At 44.3% G+C, this 22,422-nt stretch overlaps 4 protein-coding genes across 8 annotated transcripts; 2 read left to right on the top strand and 2 right to left on the bottom strand.

Annotated features, from left to right (window-relative positions):
* Window positions 1-2,527: 2,527 nt before the first annotated feature.
* LOC4324256 (uncharacterized) lies at window positions 2,528-5,522 on the bottom strand. 2 transcript variants are annotated; one of them, XM_015766189.3, is made up of 3 exons: window positions 5,406-5,522; window positions 3,539-3,622; window positions 2,528-3,215 (listed from the first exon to the last, which is right to left on the bottom strand). In XM_015766189.3, the coding sequence occupies exons 1-2, from the start codon at window positions 5,482-5,484 to the stop codon at window positions 3,540-3,542; spliced, it is 162 nt and encodes a 53-aa protein (XP_015621675.1). In that variant the 5' UTR covers window positions 5,485-5,522; the 3' UTR covers window positions 2,528-3,215; window position 3,539. The 2 variants fall into 2 exon arrangements, with proteins under 2 accessions (XP_015621675.1, XP_015621674.1); XM_015766188.2 differs by having other exon boundaries at window positions 2,528-2,750.
* A 205-nt stretch (window positions 5,523-5,727) lies between these two features.
* LOC4324255 (protein PLASTID TRANSCRIPTIONALLY ACTIVE 7) lies at window positions 5,728-12,472 on the top strand. Of its 4 annotated transcripts, none has more exons than XM_015766187.3 (4): window positions 5,728-5,873; window positions 5,973-6,056; window positions 8,080-8,431; window positions 11,934-12,472. In XM_015766187.3, the coding sequence occupies exons 1-3, from the start codon at window positions 5,748-5,750 to the stop codon at window positions 8,410-8,412; spliced, it is 543 nt and encodes a 180-aa protein (XP_015621673.1). In that variant the 5' UTR covers window positions 5,728-5,747; the 3' UTR covers window positions 8,413-8,431; window positions 11,934-12,472. The 4 variants fall into 4 exon arrangements, with proteins under 4 accessions (XP_015621673.1, XP_015621671.1, XP_066168923.1 ...); XM_015766185.3 differs by having other exon boundaries at window positions 5,964-6,056; XM_066312826.1 differs by lacking the exon at window positions 11,934-12,472 and adding an exon at window positions 9,658-9,921.
* A 5,824-nt stretch (window positions 12,473-18,296) lies between these two features.
* LOC4324254 (late embryogenesis abundant protein 14-like) lies at window positions 18,297-19,525 on the top strand. The gene is made up of 3 exons (NM_001425712.1): window positions 18,297-18,485; window positions 18,599-19,039; window positions 19,138-19,525. Exons 1-3 carry the CDS (start codon window positions 18,426-18,428, stop codon window positions 19,282-19,284), a joined length of 648 nt encoding a protein of 215 aa, NP_001412641.1. The 5' UTR covers window positions 18,297-18,425; the 3' UTR covers window positions 19,285-19,525.
* A 157-nt stretch (window positions 19,526-19,682) lies between these two features.
* Window positions 19,683-20,818, bottom strand: LOC107277647 (germin-like protein 1-2). Its single transcript, XM_015757906.3, has one exon. It carries the CDS (start codon window positions 20,651-20,653, stop codon window positions 19,979-19,981), a length of 675 nt encoding a protein of 224 aa, XP_015613392.1. The 5' UTR covers window positions 20,654-20,818; the 3' UTR covers window positions 19,683-19,978.
* Window positions 20,819-22,422: the final 1,604 nt, after the last annotated feature.

The following is a 22,422-nucleotide window of genomic DNA, read 5'->3' as shown; positions in this document are numbered from 1 at the left end:
TTCCCCCTTTTCACTGCTAAACCACTTTCTCTCACCTGAGGCAATTGTGTCTCCTGTGAGGTACGTTGAGTTGCTGACACCCTATGAGGATCCTCCTTGCCTCCACCATGGCATTCGAGCCTAGGTAGTAGCTTGGGGCACAACACCAAGGACACTGATTGTTCATGCCCTATGGAGACGACTGACGAGCAATCTTGCTGCTCCACATAGGACACAGTGTGCCATTGAAGATAGAGGTGAGGAGAGCGTCCTTGCGGTGGTGTTAGTAGCCTTGTAGAGGCAGGGGTGGCTTGGGGAGAAAACAGGAACAAAAAGTTTGGTCCAGCTACCCAAACTATAGTAGAAAAAGCCGGGTCGGGAATTGACCTGGTGAGGTCACCAATTGGACCGTCGATTCATAGTAATTATTTTTTAACCTAAACCGACTCTAAAATAACTAAATAGATTAGTTTATCTTATTGTAGGATCGTAAAGGGTCCCCAAAAGTTAGCCATTGAGGTGAGGAGTTCCCCACTTATATATTAGGTCCTATGCCCTTCCACAACCAATGTGGGACTATTCAACAATCTCCCCCTTCACACATTAGTGTCCCTCAGCCCTTCACTGCCCCTTCACCGTTTCACCACGGTCCCTCAGGTGTATGGGCCCTGCAGGCACTCACGGTCCATCAGGCCTTCACACACACTGTCCCTCGGGCCAGAGATGTTGAACTAGCCAGTCTCTGATACCAATTGTAGGATCGTAAAGGGCATTTCTCACCCCAAAAGCTAGCCATTGAGGTGAGGGGCTCCCCCACTTATATCTTAGGTCAGATGCTCTTCCACAACCAATGTGAGACTATTCAACAATTTTCACAACGTGATTGCATGGTGCGGTGGAGAAGGGTGGACATATCTTAGATTTAGGGAAAGTGAGTTGGGGCTATATGCAATTCCCTTTTCACCTTTTAGGTTTGGCCAGACATAATTGTAAATTTAAATAAGACAAGGTATAGTATAAAAATTTGATAGGGTTAAAATGCAATTCTTTTATGGATCCCCACTAAGAGTAACCTGTACTGTGACTTGTGAGCAGAGTATCCTTAAATAGACTCCTCCTACGTTTTATTAGATAATGGATATTACACCCCGGTCTCATGAGATATCTATTTAGTGAACTCTAATTTTGTCTTCTTTAAACCACTTCTCGAAGTGGTTTTCATTGTAAATGCTCCCACCTCTCACCTGCTTGGAGAACTAAAGAAAACGAAAATGTACGGTCGCACGTTTACGTCTCAATTCACTAATAGTACTACTGTACCTCAACGGAGTAAACATTTGATGTCATGTCAGTGTGTCACGCTTAACTATTTGTAGTGTGCCCCTCCTACCTAGTAGTATTACTGTATGATGGATGATGATTGACGCATTGCATTTGGTCTAATGCTTCGCCAGACGTAGCTTTAGCCTCGGCTAAAATGGATGTATGACACGAACCACAACTTAAATAGCTACTGTACTCCGTACCATAGTAGGCCTATCTTTGGATGCTAATATGCTATATGGTCTATATGGCACATTTCACATTCGGGGAAGAAAAAAAAAAAAAAGCAAGCCATCCTTTGGGCGATTCAGAACATGGCAAGGACGGCGAAGAGAATCATCCAAAATCTCGCTTTAGGCGAGCAGGCCCGTCCGTTCACTTCCCTTCCGCGCACGGGCAATTGATGGCGCACAGTCCACTCTCACCAATTAATTCCCGGCCCACACCAGATGCCAAATTAGAGATCGCTACTGTACTCTGTAGATGTTTTGAATCTACGAACGTCTAGAAGCGAGAAAACCTCGTGGATGGATGGATAGGATATATACGGACGAACAGCGTCTTCTTGGTTGAAAATACTGTAATGTCAGTAGAGTGCAATAGTTAGAAGCCTCCAACTGTTCTCACGGGGCACTCTTCAGAGTAGCTTTGTCCAGATGCATGGATCGGATTCACCACCTCACCACGCAACATTATTGCTCCAGCGAATCCACAGTGACCTTGTGATCGTCGCGCCCACGTCTCCAGCTGCGGTACGAGTTCGTTTAAGCATAGATACAGAAAGAAGCTCACGAGATCGTCTTTAATGGCTGGCACACCGCATAGCGCATCGGATGTATCGGAGCTTAGGTCCACCGCACCACGTGAAATTAGAGTCGAAGAAATCCACTTTGATGGCCGGACTCGAGACCGTAGCGATCAAAGGAATCCAGATTACTGTAGCATTTATGGCACACGTGATTAATTTCGAGCATATGACAAAGGAATCCGAGACATGATGCATTTGATTTGACAATAAAACCTGATTAATTTTGAGCATATGTTATCGCAGCGTAAGCTCAACGATCAACGTCTTCCAAGGTCTGCAGCATCAAACACGGATCAAATAGCCACGAGGGCTATGGATGTTTTCATTTTTCAACATTCCATCTGATTAATTTTGAGCATATGTCATCGCAGCGTAAGCTCAACGATCAACGTCTTTAAGGTCTGCGACATCAGACACTGATCAAATCGCCACGAGGGCTATGTGTGTTTTCATTTTTCAACATTCCACGCTGGGAGAAGCACAAAGTATTCAACAATTCAAGCTCCAAACGGACAAAAGTAGCAGCCTATTCACCCAAGGTTGCCACGTATCGACACTGACATCAGTAATCCACTCATCTTTATAGGTGCCCCACAAGGAGAATTAAAAAGCATTGAGATAGATACTGATGTTCGATAATCTGCATACAAGAAACAAAAATCTGTCACTTCTCTAAAACTACATGCATGCAGTGGGTTGAAAAACTAACTTAATCTATAGTCATTATTTTGACAAAACTACAAATATAGCGGCGGAAATTGTGATGGGCACCAGACGCACGTGATATGTGTGTGAGAGCCAATCATATGTTACTGGACGAAGTAACAAAAGTACACGGGGGCGAAGATTAGAAAGAAAATGGTTTCACATTAAATGCCCAAACACAATATGAACTCTTTATTTCTTGCCAGCGGTACCAGGAACCACATGTGCCAGTAGCAAAAGGCAATTGATTACTGACGTAACTTACAATCTCGATAAATTAACAGAGTCCATAACCAATAGAAAGAGAGAGAATTTCAGCGTTGTGACTGTGTGAGCAAAACTGCAATCTACAGGGTTCATCGTCTTTCTGGCTTGCTGCCTTATTTATGGAATACAAAACCTAAAGAAAAGGAAAACAAAAGCTAGGTGAATTATCGTGGACTATTTATTCTATAATACTCAGACTAAAGCTCCAACAATTTCTCGGGCAACTAATTTAAGCTGCTCTGAATTAATGAATACATCATTGTCATGAAATTGAATGCCACAAGAAAAACATGGTAAAACTGGCATAGTATTCAAATAATTCACCATAATTGGAAAAGTCAATGATGGTATAAAATCATTATATTCGTAAGTCAAGAGAAACCAATACTTCATTTTCAATGGATTTGGAGCAACCAATATCAACAAAATGAAGCCGCAGAAGACAAAATCACATACATCACTGAGAGTTGGTTGGGGGAGCTTGTTTGGCAGTCTCAAATGAATCCAGTATGGGCCTAACAACAGCTGGAAGAAAAAGACCTGAAATTGCAGGGGCACAATCGTGAGGTTCCTTGTAGATACAAGTTGATGAATTACAACATAAAATGATCTGCTCAAACAAACAAACAAATAACACAAAATTATGATATTTCCAACAAACAAACTACAGTTAGTGCATAAAATTGCTGGGTCTATTAGTCTTCTAAAGAGCATAAAAAGGCATATATTTAAAAAAGATCCAAGTGATACTAGTAAATGCCACACACACACACACACACACACCACACACACACACACATATATATATATATTCATTTATGAATTCAGATTATGTGCTAGGTCTCTTCACAACGTAATAATACACAAGAAAGAAACCCAATCATGCATTCATTGCAGAAGCAGAAAAATAGAGGGAGAAATAGACAATTATTGTTACTTTCATAAAAAAGTGCGACTGCTAGCTGCCACTAGCAAGGTTAATCCAAGAAACAAAAAAGTATCATTATCAATGTAGAAAAAGAAAGCCAGAAAATGGTGATATGGTATTCAACCTAAGGTAGAAAACAGCGAACTGGAGCACTATGCGAGGTTAGTTGCAGTTGACCTTTATTCATCATAGACATAATTTGGGAAACAAAAGCATAAAAGATACAATAATACAAAACAACCAAACATCAAAATGCAGAACTCCCATATACTTTAGACATGAGCTAAGTCCTTCTCAAATCAAAATAAAGAACATAAATACTAAACATTAGCATGTGACAACTAGAACGAAAGATAGGAATGTTAAGCAACTAAGCAAGTGATCATTCAAACAAAAAGAAAAAGGGTAATGCCTTTTTAAGAAGAAATACTCTAGAAAGGTAATGGTGGACGACTTTAATTTAAATAAAAAATAAAATATTTTAGGCCTAGCAGTTATCTTAGCAACAAAAATGACTTGAACTCTTGAGTTTTTGTTTATTTTTTGAAATAGTATGACTAAATAGGAAAATAAAAATCATATGACATCTATAACTTAAAAGCAGCAGTTATGTTCGAGGCACATCCAACAAATTAGTGAGAATGCCATTTAATAATTCAAACATATAGCCTTCATATAGATTCCCCCCTCCTTAGTTTGGTGTTTCAGGGGCAAAATAAATATCGCATGCATTTGAATGCACCACGCACATCCTATCATGTAAGTTTAGGTCAATTTACCATGATTATACATTATCATGATAATACGAACAGCATGTGCACAGAAAAAAGTGCATGCCATATTATTTGAAAGGGAATGGCACTTGATAAACTGTGCATAGACAGGACAATACTTATCTCCTTTCTGATTTTGAGCATATGCTCTCTGGCAACTGAAATTCAACACGATGAGCTAGACGAGGAAAAAAAACAACCCCTTTATAAAAAGGCAGAATTTTAGTCAAGGGCAGTGACAGTGCTAAATGCCTAAATCTATTATTATCAGTCCCCAAACCTACACACTCAATCTTTGTTTCATTACGGCCTGAGCCCACAGAAAAAACTCTAATAGAGAGTCCTGATAAGTTCCTTGTAAAATGAACCAAGCAGAAAGAGATTGGTTGCAGTAAAATTATTCTTCGACACAACCTTGTTGTACTGACCAAACCAAAGCTAGGAGGAACCTGGTGAACGCGCCTGGAGATCCAGGACGGGCCATGACTGATGGCTCCGAATCTGGTAGATTCCATTCTAGGGTTCCCCGATCTGAGCTTACGAGAGTCATCTATGGATGGAGCTGTACACTACATACGCACACGTCGAATCATGGAGACCGGAGAGGGAGGAGAGGGGATACCGAAGCCGGCGATGAGGCAGGAGGCGGCGACGACCGGCTCCTGCACCACGAAGACCCTCAGCTTCCCCATCGCCCCCATCGCTCCTCGTCGCCGATCCAACCACGCCCGCTTTCCCTGCTCTGCTCGCTCGCCGAGGTGGAGAAGAAGGAGGTCTTCGCCTGCTTCCCTGCCCGAAACGTGTCACGGCCCATCTCGTGCTCGAAATGGGCCGTGACACGTTTCGGGCACGAGATGGGCCGTGGGCCGTGCCACTTTCCCTCCCTCTCCTGCAGCGGGGCGCGTGGCTCGTCTAGAAATCGGATGAGGTGAGAGAAGAGGGGCGCAGCTTAAGCCTCGAAGAGATGGCTATGGCAATGGCGGCTTCGCTCGCGGCGCACCACCACCTCGCCGGCGGCGGCCTCCTCCCCACGCCACGAGCGAGCGGGAGGAACGGCCGCAGCGGCATCACCATATCCATGAGAGCGCAGGTGGAAGCTCACCCAACCTGCCCTAACGATGTCCTCCTCCCCTGGCTCACATGCTTTTGTTTTTTTTTTTAATTCCCCAATTTCTCGTAGAGAAAGCAGAGCGGTGACTCTGGGAGTGGGAAGGGAGACGGCGGAGACGGGCGAGTCAGCGGTCGGCGGCGAGTGTGGCGTCGCCGGAAACTGGTATGCTCTCTGGCCGAACTAAGGGAGTAGGTCTCCTCCTATATCTCCGCGTGGTTGATTGTTTTGGACGGAACTAGGACGGCATGGACGACGTTCTCGCTGAATAATCTGCGAGCCTCCGTTTTGGAATGCGCATGCCATTTGCCTTTCTTTTTACATGAGATTGGGAAGGTAGAGCGGGGTCAGTTGTGTTCAGGAGAGAGAAGCGTCGGATGTGTCCATTACTCCATTATCATGTGGTATCAAACCTCGGAAACCCTTTTTTGAGTTGCGAGGATTATGTGATGCGATATTTCATTTGCACCTGTTTTGGTTCATTATGGAGCTCTTGCTTGCATAGATTTTCGTTTAAAGGAATCCTGAGGCTTCATGGGGGTGGGATAGATGAAAGCATCATTTTTTTTTGGCCAAATAAGGCAATTATTTTAGGTTGTTTCTAAACAATAAGTCACAAATTGTTGGTACAAGAAACTTCCTTTGCCCTTGTAGTGTTTTTCTCATGTGATTCCATGACATTTGCTATTCAGTATTATGCTCAAAATATGAAGTCACAGATTGTTAGTATGATGCAGCATGCTCTGGTTGTCCTTCATCTTTGTAGTGTGGCTCTTGTGGTTACATTGGTGGCTGCTAGCAGTGTCAGAGCATGAGACAAACACAAAAAGTATTCAATTATCCAAATCATTTTAAAGTTTTAAATAAACATCAACTGATAATTAGAATTGGACATTGTTGTTGTTCATCGTTAGTTCACATATATCATATCAGAGTAACTGTACGTATGTATTAACTCTATTAAGTATTCCAAAACCACTGTAAACACAGTACTAGCATAAAAGGGGAGCATGAAAAATTGAAGGGCTTATTTGGTTTGGTACCCTACCAAAATTTTAGTAGTGCCAAAACCTAGGCAAGTTTTGGCACTACCAAGATTTTGGTAGGGTAGCACAGTAAATATGAGTGTTTGGATTAGTGCCAATGAAGTGCCAAATTTTTATGGGTCAATTTCCATTTGGATTGGTACCAATGAAGGATCACCAAATTTTTTTTTTGTGCTGTAATAGCTTTGGTACTATTTGCTGCAGAATAAGCAGAGCGGTGAGGCGGCCAGCCGAGGAGACGAGTAGTGGCTGGGTATTTATTGAAGTAGAGAAAAGATGAAGCCCTAGCTTTTTTTTTTGAACAGAAGTGCGTGAACTAGTTTGGGCTGAGCCAAGTTGTGTAGCCTGCTTCTGGGCGCTTCCGGCGGGTGACGGATGGCTGCCAATTCCAGCCTATGCCTTGCTACCAAATTAAGCCTAGGCACTACCAGTGATTTGGTCACAATCCAAACTCTCAGTGGTACTGTTCTGATAACCAAAATATTGGTATGGCCCAGTTTTGATAGCAAACCAAAACGGCCCGAAAAGTAGCGCTGATTGAAGGCACGCTATTCTTTTGGTCAGATTATTAAAATCCACAATTATGTTTTTGTAACTATAGGTTGCTACCTTCTATGTGTATTAGCAAGCTATAGGCAAGACAGACATCTTCACATCTTTTGTAAGGGACCTTTTCTTGAACTTGAAACTAGAAAACACATGATCACCACTAGCTCGACCAAAAAAATGAGCTAGTTTGTTACACATGGAAAGTGCCTCATGTGGAAGAATGAAATAAAGAGCTGTAGAATTCAGTAATTTAAATAGGACAATAATAATGCATAGATTCAAGAATACATGTCTACGTTCAACCTTTTGAGCAAGGGAGACTGGAACTGTGCCCCACCACTTGCTATTAGCTTGTCAGCCTTCGTTTATTTTATGTCAACCAAGTATCATATTCAGCATGGCATGACCATGCCCAACAGTTAAGCAGGCTGCCAGGCAGTTGTATGCCAGCCATGTCTTCATTGTTTGCATCACTATTGAGCATGTCACCACATAAAAACATTCGAAAAGGTGACATTGGGTGTTGTTGCCATGCTTTACTTCACATTCTTTTCTGATTTCCATGTATATAATTGATATATGCGTCCTTGCAGACCAAAGAGGATGACATGTTGCGGTACAAGTTGGAACGTGTCCCTTTCTTAGAAGAGAAAGTGAGAAAAGTTAGGGAAAATGGGAAGATCATATGCTTGGACATCAACCAGCTGATGTTATCTGAAGAGAATAGATTTGCTTTCACAATAGAGGTGGCTGAGGAAGCTAACTCTTATCTTGAAAAGAACAGGCATGAGTATGGACTGAAAAAACCTATACTACATGTGCTCAGTGACCGCATGAATGAAGCTGGGTTTTCTCGGCCGGAAGGCTACCTTTATCCTTATCCTATTAAGCCTGGTCCTTATTTTATTAAAGAAGAAGGGCACTGAATAAACCTCATGCTCTACAGTAAGTATATTTCACAGCCTACTTGCCAAATGACCTTTTTTAAGTCCTGCTTTTCCCTCCAATTTATCTGTTATCCTCGTTTGCTATGACGATTGTTCTTGCTAACAACAAGCATGCCCTAGAGTTGGGGGACTTGTTTTTGGGTGGGTCATTTGTGTGCGTAGGAGGGGGTTTGCAGATCTGCTTCATCAAAATATAGAAGAGGACAGTATGAACTCACAAGCAAATATCAATATTTATCACGCAAAAAATGGCTTCATAGACGATCCACTCCCTCAGAACTATGCATTAATATTACACCTAAGGCCCTATAAAATAAGCTGGTCTTAAGTCCATGCAACAAAGACTAACAATAAGATAAGAGTATATCTATATGGCTTTCTGATCCATATGGATGTATAACGATTAAAGCTTACATCAGGGGATCCAGATATTCATATATTAAGTTTGCTACAGAAAGTTACTAGTTTGACTCATATAACCCCTTCATGTAGTTCAGACGATCATACGCAGTGATATGTACGAAGGAGCTTAGATGTCTAGCGGCTCCTGCCTCCAATCCCAGGCCTTCTGCGTGGATCATGTTTAGAGTTTGCCCCTCCATAGTCATAATCCTGAATATCTGTGAGAATCTTTCTACTATGCCCCTTCATTTAGAAAATAAAGAACAAGGATAATTAATTAAGTATATAAATGAAAAAAGAAATGTGAAGTTATTAATTATGGTATTTGTTCAAATTAGTGCTGCAGTCAACAATACTATCTTCAATAGGTGTTGTTATATGACTTTCATACATTAGTTGTCTATATTATTTTATTGAGGGGAGCATAAAGTGAGTAAGTGACCAACTATGACAACATTAGGGGACACATCAAAAGCTGGAAATTGGAAAATGTTAAATAGCGCTAACATATATGAATTGAAATAATTAATCCAAGATGTTAATATTTCCCTCGGTGAAACTGTGCTGAAAACTTTGGGGGCAAACCTTTATCAACTTTGGAGTAGCAGCAATATCATTTTTCATCACTATGGTTTGGCCTGCATTAGGACGAAAGCAGGTTGTTTAGACATATAATTAATAATACAGTAGCATATTGAACAAAAGAAATAGCAATAATCATACCAGCAGATGCATTGCAGAGAAGTATTAAAAGGATGATGGTGAGTAAAAATCTGGATTTAGGCATGTTGACCCCTGCTTACAGAACGTTATTCCTTTCAGAGGATTTGTTGGCAAGGACCTATTGTGTCTCTGCCCCTTTTATACATGGACGGTCAGGCAGCGGGAAGGAAAAAAATATTGTAACTTTATATATTGTCTACCAGTAATGATTGCTGTACAGGATTATGATGAAAATCATAATCCCACAACACAAGGTCAACTGCACTTGGCTGAAGCTACTTGAAAAGTTACATTTGCTTTTTCAGCAACTAAAGCTAAGACAGACTGATACATGCGTATTAAAGCATTGTTCTGTTGATTTTATTCCACCCTTGATCTGCAGTTGCAGGTAACACCGACCATGGTTGAAATTACTTGGAGTAGTAGCTTATTTTTTTATAAAAAAGTGATTATGATTAGGTTATGTACCAGTTATTTTGTAAGCACAAAGTATTAAAAAGAGGTTGTCATGGCATAGTGATGATGAGTAGACTGCAGACCTCTGGTAATTGCTAGTTTGCTACAGCATGGAAGTTACCTCTGAAAATTATCAATGGTACATATTTTGTACTCCCTCTGTTTCATATTATAAGACTTTCTAGAATTGCCCACATTCATATAGATGTTAATGAATCTATACACACATATGTGTGTATAGATTCATTAACATCTATATGAATGTGGGCAATTAAGTCTTATAATATGAAACGGAGGAAGTACAATATAAAATGTTTAATAGTTACAGTACTAGCATACTAAAAACCATCCCAGGAGAGAAAATTTATTAAATAGAGAACCTAAAAATTGATATAGTGCATCCACTATCATATGGTAAATGGCTAAATGCTAAAGAGAGAGCAGTAATAAGTGGAGCGAGTGCACACTACAGCTATTTCACAGTGTGCTAGGGGACAGGGAGTGGGGAAAATACAATGTAATTGGAGGGAACTGCAAGTGCAAGTGCAACAGCACCCCCCACTAATGGATCCTTCGGTCAAAAGGAAAAATAACTTGCCCATTGTCTTGTGGCCTTGTGGGGATCCTGTTTGAGATTTTCCCTATCTAGATTTGTTCATACCAGTGGCATATGCAGATACATATTCTGCTGATTTGTCTTGCTATACATCTACGCCGTCCTTCTGCTACATATGGTTGCATGCGCATTCTGTTTATGGACTATATTATGACCTAACTACCCACGTATCCACTGTACTACCAGCTGTGCAAATGATCACGACCAAGATGCAGTTTTGTTGTTGGCCGCTCATTATGTCATCCTAGGCAGCGAGCACCTCTATGAAGTTGACTCATCTATCTGTTGGCTTGCAGCATTCTGAGAGCCAAATGCATACAACAGGAGAAAAATTTTTGGGTCACTGCTTTATAATCCAACCATAGGCTAGCAGCTAGCTGCGCACAGCGCCAAGTGCTGTAGGATTACAGAAATTGGCATCCCCACTACCTTGCTATTTTCATGTGTGATGACACCACGTACAAAAGTCTTTCTTGAACAGCATAACTACACATGCAAAGAAGCTAAGGAATGATGGGCATATGTCGGCGTCATACCATATCCTCATCAATGTTACATCGGAAGTGCACGTGTGGCCGTGCAAGGGTTACTCTGAGATTGCACGGAGATGATCTATTTGCCACATAGTACAAGGTCCATTTCAAACTATTAGAGTTAGATATTGGCCAAGATTCTTGAGTATAGCTTTCTAGTCAAGAAAATAAGATACTCTGTAACATACTACTAGGAGGAAATATGGTGCAGGAGAAAATGAATTCACATTCTTGTTGACTCGAGGGAAAAGCATGGTGGTATGATGAAACTTTTCTTACATATGCACAAGGGCTTACATAGATGAGAACAGTAAGAGCACTATCAGTGGTTAGTTTGCACTTCAATTCAGAAGCATCATTTCTGCACCCGATATTTTTAGTGAGGCAACTTCCTTGCTTCTCAGTTTGCTTGATTTTGATACTTTTTGCAAGAATGCGGTTAATGCCTTACTGGAACGTTTTTCATATTCAAAACTATTTCTCTGCTTCCCTTTTGTGCAACCTGTAGTTCATACTGCTCAAGCTGTGAAAAGTCAGTCAGTTAGCTTTTGATTGCCTTGGCTCTTCAGGTAGTTCTCTGGTGGTGCTTGACTTCCTGTGCTCTTATTTTGATAGTGAAATGAAATCTCCGTGCCATTTTATTTTGGGTTTTCCTTTCTTTCTCAAGATACTGCTGGGCGAAGTGGAGCAAAGCTACATCGCTGAGGCAGTGAGGCTGTAAGGCATTATGCATGTATAACTTCTAATCATTCATCATTACTGTTCTGCAGGACCAGAAAACACAAGATGGGACCTCTTTTCAGAACGGAGCAGTCCTGCAGGTAGTTTTGCTGCGTACACTATACGGTTTGGGAGGATTTGGGGATACCTCGCATCACTTCCATGATCAAATGCCGCCTATCTCCAGATCTCTGATATTTTGCAAGAAGTTCACCAGGCTTAATGTACAGTAAGGGCAGTGGATCCTGTCATTTTGTTTGGACGGTCTTCTGCTTTGCTTTACATGAGTCCAGGACTATAAAAAGTGAACAGTGAGTTCTGCCGTGAAAACCATGTCAATGGGGGTAGACAACCATTTTCTCATGCATCAAGCTTTGATTAATCAAAAGATCCATCGGGTCCATGCTACTGTTGTCTTCCTACTGTACCGTTGTAATCTCAACTGATTTACCTTGGACTTGGCTACCTAGTACAGTAGTACCCAGGGTGAGTCTAAGCAACTATATTTTGCTTCTCTTTTGGGTGGCAACCATATCCTGAATCCTAACTTTTGAGAAGCCAAGCTAGTAAAGTCAAGATATTATACTCCTGCTTGATCATCGAAAAGTTTCGAAGCACGCTTGCATGATTTGTACTTGAGAAGCCATAACGTGCGAATCAGGGACTTGCAGGAAATACTGGCTACTCCCTGTTCTGAAGGCCAAGTTTTTAGCCCTGTTTAGGATCTGAAGAGCTGTTTAGAAGGGGCTTGGACCTTCAGCTGTTCAGCATTTGGCAATCCGCGGGACCGGTTGCAAACTTGCAATCCCTACAGCAGTTGGCACTTAGGTAGTACAGTATCAACCAATCTGACCATCCACCAAACAAAAAAACTTTCATGGTTAATCAACTCATTATCTTTTGCCTACCTTGATCTACCTTTTCTAACTTGTAGCAACAACGTTTTGGAGGGAAAACAGGGTAGGAAGTAGAGTTAGGCCCCTTTTGAAATGCACGAAAGGAAAAATACAAGAACAAGTAAAACATAGGAATTGAAATTGAAGTAGTATGTTTTTTCAATCCTACGAAAATTGAGAAATCAGGAAACGGAAAGAAGAGCCATTTGGTTACACCATAAGAAACACTTAATAAAGGAAAGTTTTACATAAGGTCTAACCTCTTACTTATTTTCCTATGAAATTGACCATAGGAAAAAAAATCCTATGGAAATTTTTCCATCCCCTTCATATGAATCAAAGGGTTCTATTGGGAAAAAAAACCTTAGAAAAATAAATCATCCAAAATGTCTTTGCTAATCCTTCATTTCAAAGGGACCTTTAGTGACAGTTAACCATGGGAAGTTACTTCCAGTCCCCACCCACACCTATTCCGAGAAGTGGGACGACAGAGAAAAAACAGAGAGGTACGTAGTTCCATACTTACACTACATATTTCCATCTCGAGCAATGCTACACATACTTAAAATAATTTACGAAACTCTTACAAACAAAATTCAACCGTTTCAATTAACTAGATGAGAGTTACAAAAATCTGCATTTGACTCACAGCTACATGAATGTTTGTATAAGTTTTGTAAGGAAAACCTTGTTTCCTTTCATCTTATATTTGTTTACTCATGAGTATATGCAAAATTTTGTTTCTTTATATTTTATTTTCATGTATTATACATGTATATTAATCATGACAATTAATTTTAGCTTCAACTATCTTGTGCTATACCTACTCATGATCATGAGATATCCTGGATCTTACGGAGAAGCTCGAAATTTTAAGGTGACCTACAGTGCTCATAGGGAATTTAGATCCTCTACGGTATCACATAGGATATAGACATGTCTGCTATATAGATAATTAATGTGTTGAATAAGAATTCATTATAGCTCAAGTGTCTGACCTAAGATCTTTGGGTAGATCATTGTAGCACCCTTTTTTCACTATAGCGACCAGTCTAAGAGACATTACAAATCATTATGCGGAATGTGCCTAATGCATCGCACTCTTGCCCTCTATGGAATTTGCCTAATGCGTCACGCGCTTGCGCTATGTCATAGCATGATTTATTTGTATAAATTAGGTGTCTAGAGAAAAAGATAAAAGATATTTGTACAGCGTAATTGAGCTAAAGCAAGAGCCAGATACACAGAATACATGACACGGTAAAGTGAAAGGCATGTGTATTTTCTTTTTTTTTAAAAAAAAACTTCTATGCGGTTGTTGTGAATCACAAGGAAAAGAAAGGGTTTCTTCATTGGTTGCCTTCCTTTGCCACATTACATTTTAGTCATGTCATAGGTTTTTACGTACGTGTTTGCTCCGCTATCACAATTATATTGTGTCAAACTTTCTTAGACTAAGGACCCATCTATCATACTTTTAAATTTGGAACCAACCATACCACACTTATGACCAATTATTTCTTAGCAACGCTCGGTGGCGGGGCCAAAATGTAGACATGGAGGGAGCCTAAAAAATATGGAAGAGGTCTAATACGCTGTTAACTTTGCTTAATTACTTTGGCGACCGGCCAGAAAATCTTACTCTCATAGTAGTATAGGACAGGTAGGGAGGATACCAACCGTCACGAGCTGATCTCCCAGGCCGCCATTGGTAGGGGTGGAGGAGGAGGCTGACGAAGCAGCTAGAGACGGCCCAGTGATCGGCTGATAGCATAGGCAGCGATGAAACAATGCTTCTTCTCCTCAATTCCCCTGTGATACCACGCCAGATATGGGATGGCAGCATGCTTGGTTAGGGGTGGAGGGGTAACAGGACAGCGGCAATGACGATGTGTCAAAGGTGGTGGAGTTATTTGTCATTGTGCTCAAGGCAGTGTGTGGCATCACTGCAGTAGGATCCCTTCCTATAATATTCCAAAAGATTAAAAGTGCGTTTGGTTGTAAGTCACAGTTTATCACACCTAAGGTAAGGCAAACTTGATAGGTGTTTGATTGTAGCCATAGTTATGATAAGATTCTCTTCCAAGAAATTAGGTTCTACGTGTCAATGATTGAAAATAGTGTGGCAAGATTCCCTTAGACTTAGTAAGTTGTGACTAAGAATTTGATCATCTCACCTTAGACAAGGTATGACAATTTTTATTGGCAAGTAATGGTAAAGTGTGACTGGACACTAAACATGCCTTAATTATGCTCAGGCCTCAAATGAAGATAGTCTAAAATAGTTTAGTGCAGGTGGCATGTTCAGTTGGATTTGTTGGTAGTACCTCGAAGTTCTTTTTTAGGATTAGCGCTATTACCTTGCAGTCACTATGAGCATCACCAACAGATTACCTATAATCTTTCCCCAAAAATTGTTTTTGGGTTTTCTAAACTGAAAATAGGAAGTGAAAAAACTCCTAGCTTTAACAGATAGCCTAAATTCAATCCCCAAAACTTAAAAGTAGGCCCTTCTGTTAAACTACCAACAGAAAATTTTGTTTTTTTTCTTTCATGCGCAAAAATATCGCTATCTCCCACGTGCGGGAACGAGAGGAGAGAAACAGGAGTACGAGATTGGGAGCGAGTTTCACGCCCACATATATAACGGAGCGAGGAATTGGGAGTAGGGAGCTCCAAAACTCGGTAGGAGAGTAGAGTATCTGTTGGAGCTAGTTTTTAGACTAAAATTCCTCAAAATCAGTTTTGGGAATCAGATAGATAGACTGTTGATGATGATATAAGAAAATCACACCTAATCTAGATCTCCTTGTTGGGCTGCCTTGAGGAGTGTGACAATGGGCCTTGGGTAATTGCACCATGGGCCATGGCAGTATTACACTTGCTATCGGCCGGTATGATCGAATCACTCGAGGTAGCAATCATCAGGGTTCACCATACCGCCGGTAACCGTACGGTTACCCGGCTTACCGCGGGGGTACGGTAATGTAAATACCGCAGTAACCTCCTTAAATTCAAATAAATTTAAAAAATAATTTAAATTTTTGATGAATTTTGCACGGTTTTTCACGGTTACCGCGGTTACCGCGCGCCCCGGCAGTTTGGGAAACCCTGGCAATCATTGGGTTGATAGTTGCTCGCAATTGTGGAACCTTTCTCAATTCTCAGCCGTCAGCTCCTCTGCCTCCTCACTCTGTACTCCTACGTTTTACTTGTCACGTGCATCAGCATCGTGCAAGACAAGGGGCTAACGCATTATCTCAGTCGTCCATTCCGAGAATCCACGATTAGTTGCTCAACTTTGCTGCTAGCCTGCTACAATATAATCTGCTTGAGTAATATTTTCCAAGGACATTAAAAAAATCTCATCTACTATACAGCATTTTCGTAACAGTACTTTGGACGTTACTTAAGTGACTCCTGGACTTTTGATCTCCATCCAACAGCTATCCACGATGTTGGACATAAGATGGACCTTAAAACCTAAAATCAACCTTATACTCTCTCCGGGTTGATAATACTTATCGTTTTAGACAAAAACATGATCTTTAAAAAGTAACTTTAACAACTATTTTCTATTATAATATATATAAAAATATCAACAAACATATGATTTTATTAGAGTACTTTTTAAGACTAATCTAACCATATGGTTTTCATATTTTTAAGATAAATATTTTAGAAATTATTTGTAGTCAAAGATTTTAAAGTTTGACTTTATCATTGTCCAAAACGACTAATATTATCAGCCCGGAGAAAGTACACATATATATTGTGGGAAAGTTTGTAGGTGGCTTTAAGCTTGAGGCTAGCTGCAAGCTTGAGTCATAGGGAGAAAACAAATCGATCATATTTGACTCTTTTCCCTCCATCTCTCTTACCGGCAAAAAAAGTAGTACTGGTTTATATGTAAAGTAAGATTCTTTAATTATGTGAGATCCGGCTTAATGCTTTTCTTTTGTCACATATACTGCATTGCAACAATTGCCATATATTCACTTCTGCCATCCCATTATATAGCAACTCAAGAATGGATTGATATATCCCCTATTACTAATCTAGACATGTTAAGGCTGAGTTGGGCAGTCCATCTTCCCAACCCACCACCTTCGTTTTTCGCGCACATACTTTTCAAACTACTAAATGGTGTGTTTTTTAAAAATATTTTCAATACAAAAGTTGCTTTAAAAAATTATATTGATCCATTTTTTTAAAAAAAATAGCTAATACTTAATTAATCACGTGTTAAAAGACCGCTCCGTTTTGCGTGCAGGAGGGATAGGTTCACATCCTGCATTACCGAACACAGCCTAAATCTTGTTGTCTAGATTCGTAGTACTGGATATATTAAATCATGTTCTAAGTTACTATATACTGAGATGAATAGAATAAGTAAAATTAGACCCACCTTAAGTCTTGATGAAGTTACTACTAGCTGCGTTTGGGAGGACTTCCCAAAAAAAAAAGTATTAGCCATTAGCACGTGATTAATTAAGTACTAGTTTAAAAAACTTAAAAAATAAATTAATATGATTCTCTTAAGTAACTCTCCTATAGAAAACTTTTACAAAATTACACCGTTTAATAGTTTGGAAAATATGTCAGTAAAAAATAAGAGAGTAGAAGTTATGAAAGTTAGAAAAAGAATTGTTTTAGTAGTATACAGTTATAAACTATTCCCTCTGTTCTAAAACATAAGGGATTATGGATGGATTCGACATGTACCAGTACCATGAATCGAATCCAGACAAGTTTTTTATGCATATTTATTCTACTATAATATATCACATCTGCTCTAAATATCTTATATTTCGAGGTGGAGACTGTCGCTATGTTTTTCTGCCCGTTGCTAAGCACACGCCACCCCCGATGCGGGGACGCCTCTGGCCTTCTTGCCACGATAATTGAATGGAACTTCCACATTCAGATTCGATAGGTGACCGTCGACTCCAAGTGCTTTGCACAAAACAACTCCGGCCTCCCGGCCACCAGTCACACGACTCACGGCACTACCACCCCTGACTCCCTGAGGCGGACCTGCCACTGTTCTGCATGCGAAGCTATCTAAAATTCTGAAGCAAAGAAAGCACAGCACATGCTCCGGGACACGCGCCACCCGGCGGAAAAGGGCTCGGTGTGGCGATCTCACAGCCGCATATCGCATTTCACAAGCCGCCCATCTCCACCGGCTTCACGAGGCTCATCGCGGCACGACCGCGCACGGAACGCACGCGGCCGACCCGCGCGCCTCGATGCGCGAGCCCATCCGCCGCGTCCTCCCTTTGCCTTTGCCGCTATCCTCTCGGTCGTATCCCGTTTCTCTGTCTTTTGCTCCCCGGCGCGCGCCAGTTCGGAGTACCAGCGAAACCCGGACACCTGGTACACCTCCGCCGGCCACAACGCGTGTCCCCCCTACGTGGCCGCGCAGCACATGCCCATGCGCGACACGTGCACCTCCTCATCCAAACTCTCAAGTCTCAACGGTCCTATAAATGCACGGATAGCCTCAAGCTGCTCGTCACAAGGCAAGAGGCAAGAGGCAAGAGCATCCGTATTAACCAGCCTTTTGAGACTTGAGAGTGTGTGTGACTCGATCCAGCGTAGTTTCAGTTCGTGTGTTGGTGAGTGATTCCAGCCAAGTTTGCGATGGCTTCTCAGCAGGAACGGGCTAGCTACCACGCCGGCGAGACCAAGGCCCGCGCCGAGGTGAGGTTTCCCTTCGTGCATCCGCGCGCGCGCACCGCACGTACACCACCACGTTTGTCCCATCCGTTGCGCGTGCGCTTACATTTGTTGTTTGCTTGTTTCGTGCGTTGCAGGAGAAGACGGGGCGCATGATGGGCACGGCGCAGGAGAAGGCGCGGGAGGCCAAGGACACGGCGTCCGACGCCGCGGGGCGCGCGATGGGCAGGGGACACGGCGCCAAGGAGGCGACCAAGGAGAAGGCGTACGAGACCAAGGACGCGACCAAGGAGAAGGCGTACGAGGCAAAGGACGCGGCCTCCGACGCCACCGGCCGCGCCATGGACAAGGGCCGCGGCGCCGCGGGCGCCACGAGGGACAAGGCGTACGATGCCAAGGACAGGGCGGCTGACACGGCGCAGTCCGCCGCCGACCGCGCCCGCGACGGCGCCGGGCAGACCGGGAGCTACATTGGACAGACCGCCGAGGCCGCCAAGCAGAAAGCGGCCGGCGCCGCGCAGTACGCCAAGGAGACCGCGATCGCCGGCAAGGACAAGACCGGCGCCGTGCTCCAGCAGGTTCATTAGCACTCGCAGATCGTGTTCTTTTCCTAACCATTCTATTTTGTTAAACATTCATGCTAATTGCTGCAAAAAAACGCTCTCTTGGTGTGCAGGCAGGGGAGCAGGTGAAGAGCGTGGCGGTGGGGGCGAAGGACGCGGTGATGTACACGCTCGGGATGTCAGGCGATAACAAGAACAACGCCGCTGCCGGCAAGGACACCAGCACCTACAAGCCTGGAACTGGGAGTGACTACCAGTAATACGGTATAAGAAGCATGTGTCGTCTTTGGCACTGATGCCAAAGTGTACGTGTTGTATCCTCTTTTTTAAGTTTCAGCTCGACTTCGACGTGTTCGGTGTCACACTTTGGTTTTTCAGTTGTGCTCAACTGTTCATGTTTCTGGTTCCATGGAGGGCCAGTGTGGAGGTCAATGTTTAAGCTTTCGTTTTAAAATCTGATAATAAAGTTGGTTAAGACCTGAAAGCGTTATCCCTTCTCCATTTAGCGACTTGGAAAATGGCAAATGAGCACACAAAATGATTGGTGCTTAGAAACCACATTTGGAGATCAACATATTTTGTTGCCAGGGTTTACAGGATAAACTTCAGATAACTGTTCATCAGCCAAAAAGACAATGAAAGGAAGAGGTCAATGGTGTAAATCATAGAAATCAATCACACATCACACCTTGCATTAATTTCCAGATGGAACACATTACACATCAGTATCACTATATGCACAGCACAATATAGTAGATTCATTTCACAGATCTCGCACTGAAATTCATTTCAGATACACAATTTAGACGATGTAGTAGCAAACAAATGCCACTTATAATATACCCATGAAAAACAAACAAATACACACACGAACGCACACAAAAGAATGGGGGGCAGCATTAGCAATATAGCATCTGCCATCGATCTGCGCTGCTAAACCAATGACCATCACGGTCAGAAGCCGGCAAACTTAGATTTGATGGCGCCCACTTCATCCTCGCCCATGAGAAACGTCTTGGCGAGCACCTCCATCGGCATGGCCGGCTGGGTCGCGAAGAGCGCGAAGGTCGGCGTGACGAGGCCGGGCGACTGGCTGTCGAACATGGCGACGAACGACGCGTTGCCGGCGCCGACGTTGAGCTGGAAGTGCTGCAGGCCGCGGGGCACGACGAAGAGCTCCTTCTCCCTGACCACCTTGGAGAAGAGCCGGTTGGCCGCCGTGGTGAACCCCACCATGACCTCGCCGCTGAGCACGAGCACGAGCTCCGAGGCGCGCGGGTGCGAGTGCGGCGGGTTGAGGCCGCCGGGCGCGAGGTCGGTGCGCGTGATGGAGAGGCCCAGCGTGTTCAGGCCGGGGAACGCGGACACCGTGGCGCGCGTGGAGTTGACGCCGAACGGGTTGCTCGTGCTGGGCGCCTGGACGATGGCGTCGCAGAAGAAGTCGTCGCTCACCACGGACGCCGTCGGCTTGCACGGGAACCCGTCGACCGCTGTCGCCGCCCGCAGGTCGGCCACGCAGATGTCCTGAAGCGGCGGCGAGTCCGCGACGGCGAGGCGCGGCGCCCCGGCTGCTGCCACGACGGCCACCGCGACCAGCACCCGGAGCACGACGGAGCGAGACGACGCCATCGTACACCAATGTACGTAGCCAAAGCGAATCCCTAGAAGTGAGGAACTAACTAGCTGCTCGATTTTTCTCGAGAGTTGATCATGGTGGTGACCATGCGCTGCTGGCTATATGTAATGCTAGCCTAGCGAGATGCGTGCACGGGTGGACGTGACGTGAAACGATTCTGCCGATGTGGATGCTAGCTGAATCGGTGATGGTGTCGCTGCAGCTCAGCGCAGGCGGTTGACGGGGTCGCGAAGCGCGCGCGTCCATGGCGTGCGGCCGGACGATAGCCAAATGAAATCAAGTAGGCGCGCGTGGCGGCATGTACTGTTTGTCGCTGTCGAGACCGGCGCGTCGGGTCGGGAGGACACACCATTTGGCAGGTCCCCGGGAAGTAGATGCGGAGTAGCTTGCGTCGCGTTTCCAATGACGCGGAGAAGAGGAATGAGGTGATCACATTAAGAAATATCTACATGATAGTTTTCTTCGCCGTTTGCATTTTAAAGGAAAAAAGTCCACTCTAACTCCCTTAAAGTAGGCCAATCTAATTTGTACCCCTTAACAAGAAAATAAGATAGAACGACTCCCCGAACTATTAAAACCAGTACAACTTGACTCCTCTAGCAATTTTGAAGGGTGGTTTTGCTGACGTAGCGGTGTTAACCCAGTTTTCATCCCACGTAGCATGTGGGGGCCCACATGTCATTCTTTCTCCTTCCCTTCTCTCTTCCTTCTCTCTCTTTTCTCTCCTCCTTTTCTCTTCCTCTTCGGACGCACGCGGGGAGCGAGAGCCTCATCGGCGGCGGCGGCGGGCGGCGGCGGAGTGGCGACAGCAGCGTGCGGGTGAGGGCTGGAGTGGGGGTGGGCGGGCGGGGCCAGAGTGATAGCGGCGGCAGGCGCTGGAGCGGCGACGACGGCATGTGGGCGAGGGCTGGAGCGGCGGTGGCGGGTGGGAGGTGAGCGCTGGAGCGTCCACCATCCCCTCCAGCTTTGCCTCGCCATCTCGATGTCGTCGTCGCCGTCCGCGTCTCCTTCCCCACCTTTCGCTGCGCTGCCTCTCCCCTCTCCCTTCTCGGACGGCGGCGACGCTTCGGCAGGCGGTGGCGGAGATAGAGGAGTAGCTCGACGGTGTGGAGGACGCATCCGAGCTCGGCGATAGAGGGCGGGCGAGATCTCGGCGGTGCCGCCTCTCCCCTTTCCCTTCTCCACCCCCGGCGATAGCCTCGAAAGGCGGCGGCGCTTTGGCAGGCGGCGACGGAGGTAGAGGAGTAGTAGGACGGCGCGGAGGGCGCACACGAGCTCGGCGGCGTTGCGACCGGCCCTCGCCCGTCCGCCGCCACCGCTCTCGGTCGCAGCCGCCGCCAAAAACCACGGGACGCACCGCTACAGCTCTGGTCCGCGCCCACTGTTGCCGTCGCTCCAGCTCTCCCCGCCTCGGCAGACGCCGCGTGCTCCGTCGATTCAATTGTGGTGAACACCATCTGGGATGAGGCGATGGTGGCGACCGGCGGTGCGGACCAGCCGTCGTGTACCTCGACCTTGCCGTCCCCGGCCATCCTCCCCGCAGTCCCCTCCTCTTGCAGCCGCACCCGTCATCCCGCCCGCCACCGCCACGGCCGAAGGGGAAATAAAAGAGAGAGATAAGGGAGGGAGAGGGAGGGGGGAGGAGGAAGAAGGAATAGAGAGGGAAAGGATGACATGTGGGCCCCACATGTCAGTGGGTCCCACATTATTTTTCTGAGAATGACAAATAGGTCCCACATTTTTTTTTTAGTTCTGATGCCAC

This window comes from Oryza sativa, chromosome 1 (genome assembly GCF_034140825.1).
Source record: "Oryza sativa Japonica Group chromosome 1, ASM3414082v1".
Taxonomy (NCBI): Eukaryota; Viridiplantae; Streptophyta; class Magnoliopsida; order Poales; family Poaceae; genus Oryza; species Oryza sativa.
This window is presented reverse-complemented; position numbering and strand designations above follow the sequence as displayed.

Bases quoted from the DNA above. Each gene is read 5' to 3' on its own strand.
- LOC4324254 (NM_001425712.1), top strand. From the start codon at position 18,426: ATGGCTTCTCAGCAGGAACGGGCTAGCTACCACGCCGGCGAGACCAAG. The intron at 18,486-18,598 runs GTGAGGTTTCCC...CGTGCGTTGCAG, and splicing joins AGACCAAGGCCCGCGCCGAG to GAGAAGACGGGGCGCATGAT. The intron at 19,040-19,137 runs GTTCATTAGCAC...CTTGGTGTGCAG, and splicing joins CCGGCGCCGTGCTCCAGCAG to GCAGGGGAGCAGGTGAAGAG.
- LOC4324256 (XM_015766189.3), bottom strand. From the start codon at position 5,484: ATGGGGGCGATGGGGAAGCTGAGGGTCTTCGTGGTGCAGGAGCCGGTC. The intron at 3,623-5,405 runs GTATCCCCTCTC...CTGCAATTTCAG, and splicing joins CTGCCTCATCGCCGGCTTCG to GTCTTTTTCTTCCAGCTGTT.
- LOC4324255 (XM_015766185.3), top strand. From the start codon at position 5,748: ATGGCTATGGCAATGGCGGCTTCGCTCGCGGCGCACCACCACCTCGCC. The intron at 5,874-5,963 runs GTGGAAGCTCAC...AATTTCTCGTAG, and splicing joins CCATATCCATGAGAGCGCAG to AGAAAGCAGAGCGGTGACTC. The intron at 6,057-8,079 runs GTATGCTCTCTG...GCGTCCTTGCAG, and splicing joins TGTGGCGTCGCCGGAAACTG to ACCAAAGAGGATGACATGTT.
- LOC107277647 (XM_015757906.3), bottom strand. From the start codon at position 20,653: ATGGCGTCGTCTCGCTCCGTCGTGCTCCGGGTGCTGGTCGCGGTGGCC.